General features: G+C 36.2%; 1 protein-coding gene and 1 pseudogene across 2 annotated transcripts in view; both read left to right on the top strand.

Moving 5' to 3' along the window:
• Positions 1–14,174, top strand: part of HIBADH (3-hydroxyisobutyrate dehydrogenase) — a 138,702-nt gene that overhangs the window by 4,322 nt on the left and 120,206 nt on the right. The window contains exon 2 of the mRNA XM_017526866.2: positions 8,947–9,107. Within this exon, the coding sequence (XP_017382355.1) occupies positions 8,947–9,107 (161 nt within the window). The remainder of the gene's footprint in view (positions 1–8,946; positions 9,108–14,174) is intronic.
• Positions 11,021–11,425, top strand: LOC108303087 (annotated as a pseudogene). Its single transcript, XR_001824680.2, has one exon. The product of XR_001824680.2 is annotated as a 60S ribosomal protein L36a-like (transcript).

Here is a 14,174-nt window from a genome sequence, read left to right as displayed (position 1 = left end):
CACCATGTTGACCAGGATGGTCTCGATCTCTTGACCTCGTGATCCACCCGCCTCGGCCTCCCAAAGTGCTGGGATTATAGGCGTGAGCCACTGCGCCCGGCAGTTTAGTAACTCTTAATATTAAAGCAGGTAGAGTGCTTATGATGTACTATTATGTGATAAAATGGACATACATTGTATAGAAAATATAACCTTATAATGAAAAATGCAGTCAAAAGACTGAAAGTTCATGCAAAATGCTGTTTTTATTTTTGTGTAATGAGATTAATGTTTCTCATAACTATACTTTTTCATACATTCTAGTTTTCTGCAATGAAAATGCATTACTGTGAATAGAAAAGAAGCTTCAGAAATGTAAAATAATTAACTTGTTAGCAATTTTTGCATTTTGGCACTTAATGAAACTTGATTTTTGGTAGCACTTGAGGTTATCAAGTTAACATGGATAACTCCCCATGTTACATTGGAAAAAGGTCAAAATCGGTTAATTTGCATGTGTAAATTCAGAAACAAGCTTTGCCAAGTTTCTAGCTAGTTCTTTTCCCATTGGTCCTCGGTAATGGACACTAATGCTAGTTTCTTAACCAGTCAACTAGTATCACCTTTGTATTTTGTTGATTGATTTTCTCCCTGCTTGGTTTTATTTATGTTTTAACCCTTTTTCCCACATTACCGTCAGAAGTTATTTAAGAGAAATGCTTTATTTAGGTTTGAAAGTTTTTAGGCAATAATTATTCCATTATACTCATGGATTTCTGCCTCTTTGGGTGTGAATTCTTTTATATTTGCCAAGCACTTTTTCTGGTGTTTCACTTTAACTAAAAGCTTTCTTTCTCCAGATACAGGGCATCTCCACCTTTCTATCTCTTTGGCTCTTAGTTCTAACCCACTAGGCAAAAAGGGGCAGTTGGCATAGGACTTGAACTGAGTGCTACTTCTTGACCACTTTTGGTAAAAGTAATACTTACTATCTATCATGTGCCAGGCACTCTTTAATACTTTACATGCATTATCTCAAGTAATCTTTATAATAACCTTCTGAAGTAGGTACTTTTGTTTATAAAACAATGTCTAGAGAAGTAACTTGTTACTTCAATGTTGTACCTGTAAGAAGTGGCCTTATCTGGGTAGGAACTGAGTCCTTCTAAACTCAGAGAAAATTTTAAACCTTATCACCATCAATAAATAACCTCTTTTGACATCTGGTCATCTAATTATATCGTCCTTTCTTTAACTTTGCTGCAGGCAAAGATGAAATAAAGACAGCTGAGCCCTTCTTTGAAAACTTTGTCTTCTTTCACTTTGATGTTGGCCCATCCAACATGGCCTCATTGTTCTTGACTTCTTCAGCTTCAGTAACTAACATCATCAGCACTCCAGCTTTTCTGGGATCTTATTAGTGGGAATGATTCTCTTGCCGAGATTTCACCAGCAGATCTAGTTTTCTGATTGATTTAAGCGCCTCGGTGATTCTTGTTCTAACAAACATATTGTACTTAATGCTCATCATTACACCTGGTCCTTTGACTCCCTCCCTTTTCTTTTAAGTACATACACATGCTTTCTTCTTTCCTCATTTCTTTAGGTCTCTCTCTAGGTTTGTCTGTACCCAATCTCAAAGTTATTTATAATTAGGAATTTTGCTGATGCCTAATACTATTTTTCTCAGTCTCTTGCTGTATTTCTGGATAAATCCATTGTTGTGGTCTGTTTGTGCCTTTCCCCAGCTGTCGCTTAGCTTAGTGATACTGAGAGTCACAGAAGTTTGCTGATGAGATACAAGGCTTTCATTAATTTCTTGTTCATTCCCCATTACATTTTCAGATTTGCCACAGCATTTCCAGAACTTCAGCTTAGGGCTGGCAGGTCCTGAACCAGTCATTTGGCAGAAGGATGCTATTACCGTGTATTAGTTTAGGCAGTTTGAACTTGACCTTAGGTCTAGGGAAAAGAATATTGGAGAGTCAACCTGCAATGTGTAATGATTGCTGCAACACTGTTCACCTTTGCACAATCCACTTTATCAGCATCATTACTTTGTAATTTTATCCGAACTGGCTTTTATCCCCATTTGATGAAACTCACCTAGCTGGTTATTGATTCACATAACGTATGTTAAATTTCACTGTGTGCCACTTCATTTATTTCATTTTATTATAAAAGTAGTTACAAAAGTTACATGCTCATTTTAAAAAATGGGAACGGTTATAAAATAAAAAGTAAGAATATTTTCTTCGACTCAAACCCAATAGTCCAACTCTTTAGATGTAACTAGTGTTTATGTATCTATACAGAAAATCAGAAAAATGTATCATTTTTTCTCCTTTTAATACTGTATCCTATAATGTTCAGCATTTTGTGTGTGTGTGTGTTTTTGTTTTTTTTTTTCCACTTAATGACTTATCCTGGAGATTTTTTCCTATAATTTTAGATATATCTTTTTTTAAACATTTGCACATTTCATTGTGTTGATTTGCTATGAATTATCAAGTGCCCTACAAGGTATATTTAGTTATAAATTAAGTGCCTTATTAATATATATAATTAGTTATAAACAAAGTGCCTTATTAATATATAGTTACAGTTTTTGACTGTCACAAACAGTACTATAAAAATCTTTGTGTTGTTCAGAATGTAATACATGGTAGGGATTGCTGTGGCCCATAGTTGGGAACCTTTTTTGTAAATAAAATTATATTGGAACACAGCTATATCCATTTGTTTATGTGTTGTCTGTGGCTGCTTTCAAACTAGAGTAGATGAGTGGAATAGTTGTTACAGAAGCCTTATGGCTCACAAAGCTGAAAATAATTTACTGCCTGACTCTTTAAGAAAAAGTTGGCTGGCCCCTTATGTGTAGGATATATTCCTAGAAATGGAATTGCTGGGTCAAAGAATATGCATGTTTTAAATTTAAATTTTAAATAAAAGTTCAAATGTAAATTTTTTTTGCCAAATTACTGTCCAAAAGGTTGACCTAATATACAATTTGACAGTATATGAGAGCATAAGTTTTCATCAGTTGCTTCTTACCAGGAACAGTTTTTATCAAAGAAACAAATAAAACTTATCCAACAGGTAAAAAATGGTATCACATCATTTTTTTTTTTTTTTTTTTTTTTTTTTTTTTTTTTTTTGCTTTTTTCTAATTATTACTATTTTGGTTTATTTTTAGATGATTTTTTGGGTTTTTATTTTTATATTTTCTGTTATTGTGATTTTTGCCTACTTTAAAAAAATCACATATTCATATTCTTCTACATTTTAAAGTTATCTTACATATAAAGGAAAGTAGCCCTATTTTTGTCATGTGTTGGAATTATTTTTCTTAGTTATTTGTATTTTATCTGCTTGTGATATTTCTTCCCTATCTTAGAGACGCTAAACTTTATCCCCCTGTTTTATTATAAAAAATATGAAGCAAAATAATATAACTGACATCCATATACTTTCCTTAGAAACAGCAGTTGTTAATTTTGCCACATTGACTTTTTTCCTTCCATATATATACTTATCCCACTTGAATCATATGTAAGTAAATTGCTGACATGACCCGTTAACCCTAATGCTTCATCTTGAATCTAAGAATGAAGACATTATCCTATGTAACCAAACTACCATTATCCTACCTAAGACAGTTAGCAGTGATTCCAGGGTATCATCTAATGTACAATTTATATTCAAAATTTCATTATTTTCTTAAGAATGTCTTAGCTTTTTTTTTTTTTTTCAAGTTAGGATCCGTTCAGACTTCATACTTTACATTAGATCTATCACTTTAGTATTTTTTAATTGAGAGCTGTCATTTGTTCGTTTCTGTAACACAATATTGAGTTTAAAAACAGCTTTATTAGCAATACAGTGACATGATAAATTGTACATAAAGTGTACAATTTGGTAAGTTTTGATGTATATAAGCCAATGAAGCCCTCATCACAGTCAAGATAGTGTGGCTGGGTGCGGTGGCTCACGCCTACACTCCCAGAACTTTAGGAGGCTGAGGCCAGCTGATTGCTTGAGCTCAGGAGTTTGTGACCATTGTGGTCAACATGGTGAAACCCCATCTCTACAAAAAAATACAAAAATTAGCTGGACGTGGTGGCATGTACCTGTAGTCCCAGCTTACATGGGAGGCTAAAGTGGAAGAATCATCTGAGCTTGGAAAGTTGAGGCTGCATTGAGCTATGATCACACCACTGCACTTTAGTCTGGGCAACAGAGTGAGACCCTGTCAGAAAAAAAAAAAAAAAAAAAAGATAGTGAACATATCCATCACCATATCCCTGAGATTTTTCCATACCTCTGGAATATACAAATATTAGCATATTTTTCCTAGGTATAGATTTCTAGCTGACAATTTTTTTTTTCAGTATTAAAAAAAAAGTTACACCACCGTCTTCTCATTTGCATTGTTTCTGATGAGAAATCTGCCTTTGTCCTTATCTTTTTCCCTTTCTACATAGTGTGTTCTTTTTCCTCTGGCTGTTCTTGTGCATTTGATTGTGATGTGTCTTGGTATAGTTTTCTTCACGTTTCTTATACTGGGGTTCATCCAGTTCCTTGGATGCATGGGGTTTGTAGTTTTCATCACATTCGGAACATTTTTGGGCATTAGTTCTTCACATATATTTTCTGCCCCATTTCTCTCATTTGAGCACTGTAGTTACATATGTGTTTGCGTGGTTGAAACTGTCGCACAGCTTATTGATGCTCTCTTCATTTTTTAAATTATTTTTTTCTCTGTGTTTTGGATCGTTTCTTTTGCTATATCTTCAAGGTTACTAATCTTTTCTTTGTGGTATCTGTTCTTTTGTTAATCTTCTGGTGTAATTTTCATCTCACACATTTTATTAATAGATTTCATCTGAAGAAATTTAATTTGGATTGTTAAAAATATCTTCCATAATTCTACCTTTGGAATATATGGACTACGGTTACAATTTTTAATGTCCTTGTTTCCTAATTCTAACATCTGTGTCAGCTTAGGGTTGGTTTTGACTTTTTGACTTAAGTATACACATTCCCTTGGGCTTCTGAGAGGTTCAACTTTTGGGCTTCAGCCTCTTTATACTCATCTGGTGATTTTATTAACTTTTACACATTTCACCTCTTACTTTGAGACAGATGGCTACCAGGTATCTCCCTTTTTTTCTCACCCTATCCCTGAAACGTTGGTCATGATATTTCAAATAGTCTGTTGGACATCTTTCAGCTCATTGACAGCTCATAGTTATACTGTTCAAAAGTGAGCTAGCTCTCTTTGATTTCTTCACTTAGGTATTGATAACACTATTCTCTTGCTATCATTTTGGACCTCACTCTTATTTTAGCCCATAATGCAATACATTGTTATATTCTTTTACTTCTGTCTTTGAAATATTTTTTATACCTATCTTTTCCTGTGGCTACCACACTTTGTTAACTCTTTGTTATGGACTGAAATTTTATGTCCTCACAAAGTTTATATGTTGAATTCCTTTTTTTTTTTCTTTAGTTTTTTGAGATGGAGTCTTGCTCTGTCACCCAGGCTGGAGTGCAGTGGTGCGATCTTGGCTCACTGCAGCTTTCACCTCCCAGGTTCAAATGATCCTTCTGCCTCACCCTCCTGAGTAGCTGGGTTTTCAAGTGCCTGTCACCATGCCTGGCTAATTTTTGTATTTTTAGTATAGACTGCGTTTCACCATGTTGGCCAGGCTGGTCTCAAACTTCTGACCTCCCGAAGTCCTGGAATTACAGGTGTGAGCCACTGTGCCTATCCTAAATTCCTAACCCTCAATATAATGATATTAGGAGGTAGGTCCTTTGGGAAGCAATTAGATCATGCAGGTAAAGCCCTGTGAATAGGATTAGTGCCGTTATACAGAGAGACATGAGAGCTGCTTATCTTTCTGCTCTCTGCCGTGTGAGGATACAGTGAGGAAATGGCCTTCAGGAGGCTGCCACCTTCATCTTGGACTTCTTGGCCTCCGGAACTACGAGAAATAAGTGTTTGAGTGTGTTGTTTAAGCCATTATGGTATATTTGTTATAGCAGCCCAAACTAAGGCATGTAGAAGATTACTGTCACTTTTTTATTGTTCTTTTGCCTCCAGGCTTTTTCTTCTTCAAGTTCATTTATTGTACACTGCTGCCTCATTTCTATTCCTAAAGTGTAAGTCTCTTCTGTCATTTCTCTTGGCCAGTCCTTCAATAACTACCTCTTGCCTACAAAATACAAGTTGTTGAGCATCCTTCCATCCTTCCACATTGTGGTTGCATTGTTTTTTTTTTCTTTTTTTTTTNTTTTTTTAATCTTAATCTCTTGCTGTTTTGTTTCTTTGTGCCTCCTTTAGGAAGAATAGGGAGCAGTATCATACACTGTTTACAAGTGGAGACTCTAGAATTAGAATGTCTAGGTTTGAATCTTGGCATTACAACTTAGTACAGTATTGGGTATTTTACTTCAGCTCACTAAGCATCAGGGTTCTCAGCTACAAGATGGGCATCATATATAGCATATGGTAACAGTACTGTTTATAAAGTGCTTAGTACAGTATCTGGCATGTAGTAAAATTGCAGTAAGGATTAATTCTTACTGTCATTCATTTCTTCATGGCTCTCCTAGTTCCTTGTGTATATTCATGTTCCTTTTTCTATATGGAGTTCCCCTCCTCCTTACCCTCCTATCCATTTGAAATCCTACCCATTGTGTAATATCCACATCAGATGCTACCTTCCTCAAGTTCCCACACCATGAATTCTCATTTTTCATCAGCATGGTTTTGTAATACTTTATCCTTAACTGTCTTATGTTAGTGTTTATGTACATGGTTATTTCTTCTTGGCTTTTAAGCTTGTTGAAGGCAAGGACTGTATCTCTTACCTTCCATGGTATCTCATTTGGTACATGTTGCTTAATACTGAATTTGTGAATGAATTGTGGTTCTGCCTTACCCTATTTATGAAGTGTTTGACCTAGAGTGAATTGCCTGTTAAATTAACTGTCTTTAAATTATAATCTTCCTAGTTTCTAGTGTTTTTAGATTGCCAAATTATATCTTTTCAGCCTTAACAGAGTAGTCAGGCACAGTAATGCTACATTTTCTTTCTGGTTATTATTGCTAGTTTGTTTTTGAGCATTAATTAGAGTTCTCTGATTAAGTGTACTTATTCTGTTTAATACCAAAATAAAATTTCAATAAGGTGTCATTTTTCTGTCATTGAACCCTGTGTGGGCCAGAAAGACAAGTAATTTCTATTATACCAGTGTATTAAACTTAGCACGTGTAAAATGATGTTGCACAGAAATAACACCCACATTTAATGGAAGTGTTAGAGTTGGTCATTAAGTTAAAGGAATTAAATATGCTTCTAACCCAAGAAGACCTCTAGTTCTTAAGTATTAGGGCTTCAAATAATTTGCTTTTAACAAATCTCATTCCATTCAGATTAAGTTCAGAGAAGAGCAGATTAAGTTCAGTTGAGAGAACGTGAAACTTAAAAGGTTGACTGTGATTAGTTGTTGCACTACACAATTTTAAAGCTGGAGTTCTTGAAAGAAAAAAAATAATACTGGGAAATGAAAGGGTAAGGAGAGTTATTTCTCTTTTTTCCCTCGCTAGACTCTGAGCTTTTAAAGGACAGGGACCATACATTGCTTGTGTCTATCTCTGAGCTCTGTCATAGTACTTCATACAGTGAATATTTGTTGAGTAGAGTTCTCAATCTAGAAAGTGAAAAATTGCATCTCTTGTTATTTCCATGGTAATGTAAAGCCTCCCAACTCTGTAACGCATTACTTTGATTCATATGCCCACAGTGTAATTTTAAAAAGTCTTACATAAAAAAGAAAAGAATAAATAAAGCCCAGTTTTTGAGGCTTTTTTTTTTTTTTTAATGGCAGCCTGGTCAACATGGTGAAACCCCATCTCTACTAAAAGTACAAAAATTAGCTGGGGGTGGTGGGTGCGTGTCTGTGATCTCATCTACTCCGGAGGATAAGGCACGAGAATTGCTTGAACACAATAGACAGAGGTTGCAGTGAGCCAAGATTGCATCACTGTCCTCTAGCCTGGGTGACAGAGTGAGACCCCATCTTAAAATAAATAAATAAATAAATACATAATAAAAATAAGGAAGTCTCTTTTTTCTGAAAGTTCAGAGTTGTTAGACCAAGGTCCTGATACTGTTACACTTGCCCTTTAAAGTCTGTGGAAGTATGTCCCCTTTCTGCCCCAGACCACCTCTATAAACTGGTGATTTTCGTTTTCCTGGGTTTAACATCTTTTTGAGACTTTTTTTTTTTTTTTTTTTGGGTACCTTTGGAGGAGGTGGTTTCCATAACTTTGGGATTGGGAAGATAAAAAGCTTTTCCATTCTTGGAGCTGGTCCATGACATAGGTCTTATTGAATACTTTCTGTCTTTTATATACATTATTAAGGGTGATAATATAGAATACTTAACATTGTAGGTGAATTACATATTAGGTGTTTTATAAATGATAACATTATTGAATTTATAGTTAGAAATGGTAAGTACATGTCATACAGGTACAAAACAAGGAAAATCTTAAAATTTTGTGAATGTGCCACAGAAAACTAAATAATTAGAAGTTAGTCTGCCTGCACATTGTTGATACCTTTAAATGTGGTTAGGTCCATTAGTTTAAAATTAGCCTTTTAAAAGTTAGTGGGTTTTTTAAAAAAAATAAATGTATTATTATTTTATTTATTTTTGAGATAAGAGCTCAGTGTGTTGCATGGGCTATTCTTAAATTCCTGGGCTTGAGCAGTCCTCCTGCTTCAGCCTCCCAAGTAGCTGGGATTATCGGTGTACACCACTGTGCCTGGTTCCTAAAAGTTTCTTTTATTAAAAAAAATCTGAGTAACAATTGACTTACTAATATTAAATGAATGTTTTCATTAAAAATGTTATTTGCCTCTGTTGAAAATAATGTTTTGAAATCAGTGTGTTCTAGGTCAGTGGCTTCTAAGACTCCAGTTGGATTCATTGGACTGGGCAACATGGGGAATCCAATGGCAAAAAATCTCATGAAACATGGCTATCCGCTTATTATTTATGATGTGTTCCCTGATGCCTGCAAAGAGTTTCAAGATGCAGGTGAACAGGTAAGACCTTTTCTTTAGATTTGTTTTAGATTTTGAGGATTGAAAATGAATATACATTCAAATAAGTGACAGCTTCTTAGAAAGAAGTATACCCAATGGAGTTGTAAACCTAATTCATTGTTAATTATGTGTGTGTGTGTGTGTGTGTGTGTGTGTGTGTGTGTAAACATTTATCTAACATCCAGATGTGCAGTAAAGAAGAGTTCTCATCAGACATTCAGGGATATCTATTCTTTGGCAGATAGCTTGGAACGTAAGTTTAGTCAGAGGGCCTTGCTTTAGCTCTGTATCAGTTTCTGAGATAGTAACTTTACTGATTCTGCTGTTAAAGTAGTTAGTTTGGTGGAAATAACCTCCTATGTTATTAAAAGAATAATTGTCTTTAAAACAAGAGTAGGCTTAGAGATATAAAGGCTAGTTTGAGTTCCAGCTCAGATAGTTCACATTTTGTCTTATTGGGAGCAAGTTACATCACCTCTGCTGATTTCCTCATCCTTAAAATGTGAATCATGACAACCTATGCCATTAGATTGTGAAGCTCAAGAGAATGTATGTGAACATGCTTTGTAAACATCATATGGCAGTACTTTGTGAATAATTATTAGTTATTGGCTGTAAACCAGGAGACAACCAAAAAAACACTACGTCCTATAATGAAGAGTTGAGTTATAGTGGATCTCTAGTGTTTTGTTTTTAGGCTATCATTCACGTTTAAAGAATTTTGGTAGTAGAGTTTATCATGCTGGATGATAGCATCTTCTGGTTAAGTCTTGAGTTGTTTGGATTTGTTAAACTTTATGAATAACTCAAATTACAGGAGGCCGTGTATCAATATCTGAATATAGAGGGTTTTTTTTGAGATATGAGGGAAATTCTTCCTGGTCCAGTTGTAGAGTAGTAACAGGATAGAATGTGATCCCAGAACAGAGAATACTGAAAAATTCCTGAGAAAAAAATTTCACAGTCAACTTCTAGATAATAGACTTGAAAGTAAATTCTGAGAAATGCTGTAACTAGATACAAAATAGAAAGTAACTTACAGAAAGGCTGTTTTCAGAACTAGATGTCTGAGTCTTTTTTCCTTTCCATGGTTTTTATGCCATATGGAAATTGCAGCAGTATTTCGTGAAAATGGAAGTATGACTTTGGAACTTTTCAGGGTAATGTTGTGGCTGCTTATGCCTATTTAATTTCTGAATACTGATGCTATACTCCCAGTATAGCAGGCTTACAGGCTTAATTAATATAGGGACTTAGCCTTGTTGGAGAGATTTGATCAGTTATTTAGTAATCTGGGAAAGGTGGCCTTTTACCATCTTCAGAGATGGTGAGCATTTCAAGTTGTTATTCAGTCTGAGATGAACCAATTAGTAGTTATTTTGAGGAGATGGTTATTACTTTTTGGGTTAACACTTTTTTGATATTGTCATTTTATGGTGGTTTATCTGTCAGTAAGAATAACAAGGGCACTTGATCTTTAAACAGAGGAAATATCTTCAGTTAAATACAGAATTTAAACAAAGAGTGGGGTAGGAATTGAATGGAGTCTGTTACCCTGGACCGGCAAAGCAGAAGCTTGTGACCTTTTAAATTGTTACTGACACAGGTCCCTCTATGCCTGTAGCACTTCTGGCTTGTCTGTGGAACAACTGTAATGAGCATCATTGCTTTATGAATCTCTCATCTGCTTTTTCCCAGAATTCTAGAGCTTTCTGATGCTCTGCCTGAATTACCTCATACTCTGAAGTTACCAGGCTTGCCTTTGTTTCCCAATAAGATTCTTACTTCTTTAGTGTTGCTTATTTTAGCTAGGTATGATTGAAGGCTACCTTAAGTATAAGATTTATCCTTGCATGAAGGAGATATTTATATTTTGAAAGAGAGAGTAAAGAATCTAATACAGCCTCTTTCTTTCCGTGCTGGTAGCGCTCACGCAGAAATGGTGAACGTTCCTAAAACCCGCCGGACTTTCTGTAAGAAGTGTGGCAAGCACCAACCCACAAAGTGACACAGTACAAGAAGGGCAAGGATTCTCTGTATGCCCAGGGAAAGCGGCGTTATGACAGGAAGCAGAGTGGCTATGGTGGGCAAACTAAGCCGATTTTCCGGAAAAAGGCTAAAACTACAAAGAAGATTGTGCTGAGGCTCGAGTGCGTTGAGCCCAACTGCAGATCTAAGAGAATGCTGGCTATTAAAAGATGCAAGCATTTTGAATTGGGAGGAGATAAGAAGAGAAAGGGCCAAGTGATCCAGTTCTAAGTGTCATCTTTTATGAAGACAATAAAATCTTGAGTTTATGTTCAAAAAAAAAAAAAAAAGAATCTAATACAGTATTTAGTGAGCATCTACTATGTGTCAGGTCTTTTGCAAAATATTTTGTATATATTATCTCATTTTATGTTTGCAACAGAAGTGTTATCAAGAAACCAATGCTTAGAGAAGCTAAATAGTATCCCTAAGGTTATACAGTTGTTGTCATTACCTGCAGTTTCACTTTCTACAATTGCACTTACCTATGGTCAAATGTAGTCTGAAACTATTAAGTAGAAAATCAAGAAATAAAGAATTTATAAGTTTTAAATTGCATGCCATTCTGAGTAGCATGATGAAATCTTGTGCTGTCCTGTTCTGTCCCACCTGGATGTGAATCATCCCTGTGTCCAGTGTCTCCATGTTGTAGACACTCCCTGCCCATTAGTCACTTACTAGCTGCCTCAGTGATCAGATAGGCTGTTGTGATATCACAGTGCTTATTTTCAAGTAACCCTTATTTTATTTCATAATGGTACAAAGTGCAAGCGTAGTGATGCTCGAGGACTGTTATAATTGTTCTATTTTATTATTGTTGTTGATTTCTTACTGTGACTAATTTGGAAATTAAACTTTATCATAGGAATGTATACATAAAGAAAAACAGGCTGGGTGCTGGGCCTCATGCCTGTAATCCCAGCATTTTGGGAGGCCGAGGCAGGCGGATCACTTGAGGCTAGGAGTTCAAGACCAGCCTGGCCAACGTGGTAAAACTCTGTCTCTACTAAAAATACAAAAATTAGCCAGGCATGGTGGCGGATGACTGTGGTTTCAGCTACTTGGGAGACTGAGACATGAGACTCGCTTGAGCCTGGGAGGCAGAGGTTGCAATGAACCAAGATTATACCACTGTACTCCAGCGTGGTCAACAGAGGGAGACTCTTTGTCTCAGAAAAAAAAAATCAGCTGGGTATGGTCGTGTGTACCTGTAGTCCCAACTACTTAGGCGGCTGAGGTGGGAGGATTGCCTCTGCCCAGGAGGTTGAGGCTGCAGTGAGCTGTACACTCCAGCCTGGGTGACGGAGTGAGACCTTGCCTAAAAAAAAAGGATTTGGTACTGTCTGTGGTTTCAGGCATCCGCTGGGAGTCTTGGAATGTATACCTCTCAGAGGAGTGGTTACTACTGTACAGTGAATGAATAGTAAGAGCCAGTGTCTTTGTCTTTGACTTTGAAGTTTTGGTTTTTTAAATTACTTGATGCATAGTCACTAATTAGTGAAATTAACATGAAAGACATTTTTGAGTGTGTGTGTGTGTGTGTGTGTGTGTGTGTGACATCTCTGTTGATGATTCTGAAATGTAGCTGCCTGTTAACCTATCTATAAACTAGATTGTTGGAAAATAAAGTGCCTTGATCAGTCAAGCCACTGATCATTTGTCTTGCTTGCCCCTTCTCTTGTGTGGTTTTATACCTATGAATTATCAAATCATACAAATATGTGATTCCAAACTGTGATAAGTCTAAAGAAAAAGTAAAAGCTCACATTAGTTTTTAATAAAATATATGTTACATTAGGTAAGAGGGTGGATAGGGGAATTCTCTCTAAAGACCGTTTAGGCAGACAGCAAAAGTAAGTAGGATTTATGCAGATTGAGAATGAGGACAAAGGAGCAATTTCCTCAAAAAGTAGAGCTTCAGTCTTTGCTAAAGACTTTTATCCTAGGTCAAGATATAGCTTGAGTGCCTACCATATGTGTAGTACTTTACCTAATGCTGTTGGAGAATAAAACAAGTTGAGTTTGATGTGACAAGGCGTTGGGTATGTCTTAGGTGGCAAGACCAACTAATACTACAAAGAAGCCCATCCCCCAACCACTGCCAAGATTGCAGAAATGCTGGCTAGTTGATTTCTAAAGTCAACTGTACTTTCAGTGAGAGATTTGCAGGGAGGAAAATCAGATGTTGTTTTGAAGAAGTGCTTTTCTTTTTTTGAAAGCAAAAACTGAGAATTTATTGTTTCATGTATTTGAAGAGTTGGGGAGTGGTTTGGCCTTTGGCAGAGCTGAATTTAGTGATACAGATATTGCTAGATTCTTTTCTTTTTGCCTCTTGGGTCTGCTTTTCTCCATCAGGTTCCTCTGTCTCTTCAAGGTGCAAGGTGGCCACCTGCAGTTCCAGGTGAAGAAGCGTTTTAGAATATTATGACCCTGGAGGCTTTTCTTCAAGCTTTAACTAGTAGTAAAACTATAGTCATGCACCTCATAAGGACATTTTGGTCATGGACTGTATACATAAAGGTGGTCCCATAGGATTATAATAGAGTATTTTTACTGTACCTTTTGTATGTATAGATAAGTACACAGATTCTTACATTGTGTTACAATTACATACAGTATTCAGTACAGTAACATTGCCATACAGGTTTATAGCCTAGAAGCAATAGGCTATACCATGAAAGTCTGTAAGTGCTCTCTGATGTTCGTACAACGTGAAATCGCCTGTCGACCTTAAATAACAGTTCAGAAACTATGATTAGGTATAGAGTTTATTTGAGCCCAAAAGGTGGAAAATGGCCACCTGGAAGCATAAATTCAAGTTGTCTTGAATATATACTATTAGCAGATGTTACAAGTGATTTTGTTTGTTTGAGACAGGGTCTCTCTCTGTCACCCAGGTTGGAATGCAATAGCGTGATCACGGCTCACTGCACCCTCAACCTCCCAGACTCAAGTGATCCTCTGAGGCAGGTGGATCACTTGAGGTTAGGAGTTCAAGACCAGCCTGGCCAACATGGTGAAGCCCTGTCTCTACTAAAA

Source organism: Cebus imitator, unplaced genomic scaffold (genome assembly GCF_001604975.1).
Source record: "Cebus imitator isolate Cc_AM_T3 unplaced genomic scaffold, Cebus_imitator-1.0 Scaffold45, whole genome shotgun sequence".
NCBI classification, from domain to species: domain Eukaryota; kingdom Metazoa; phylum Chordata; class Mammalia; order Primates; family Cebidae; genus Cebus; species Cebus imitator.
Note: the sequence above shows the minus strand (reverse complement) of the source record. Positions and strands in the feature narration are given on the sequence as shown.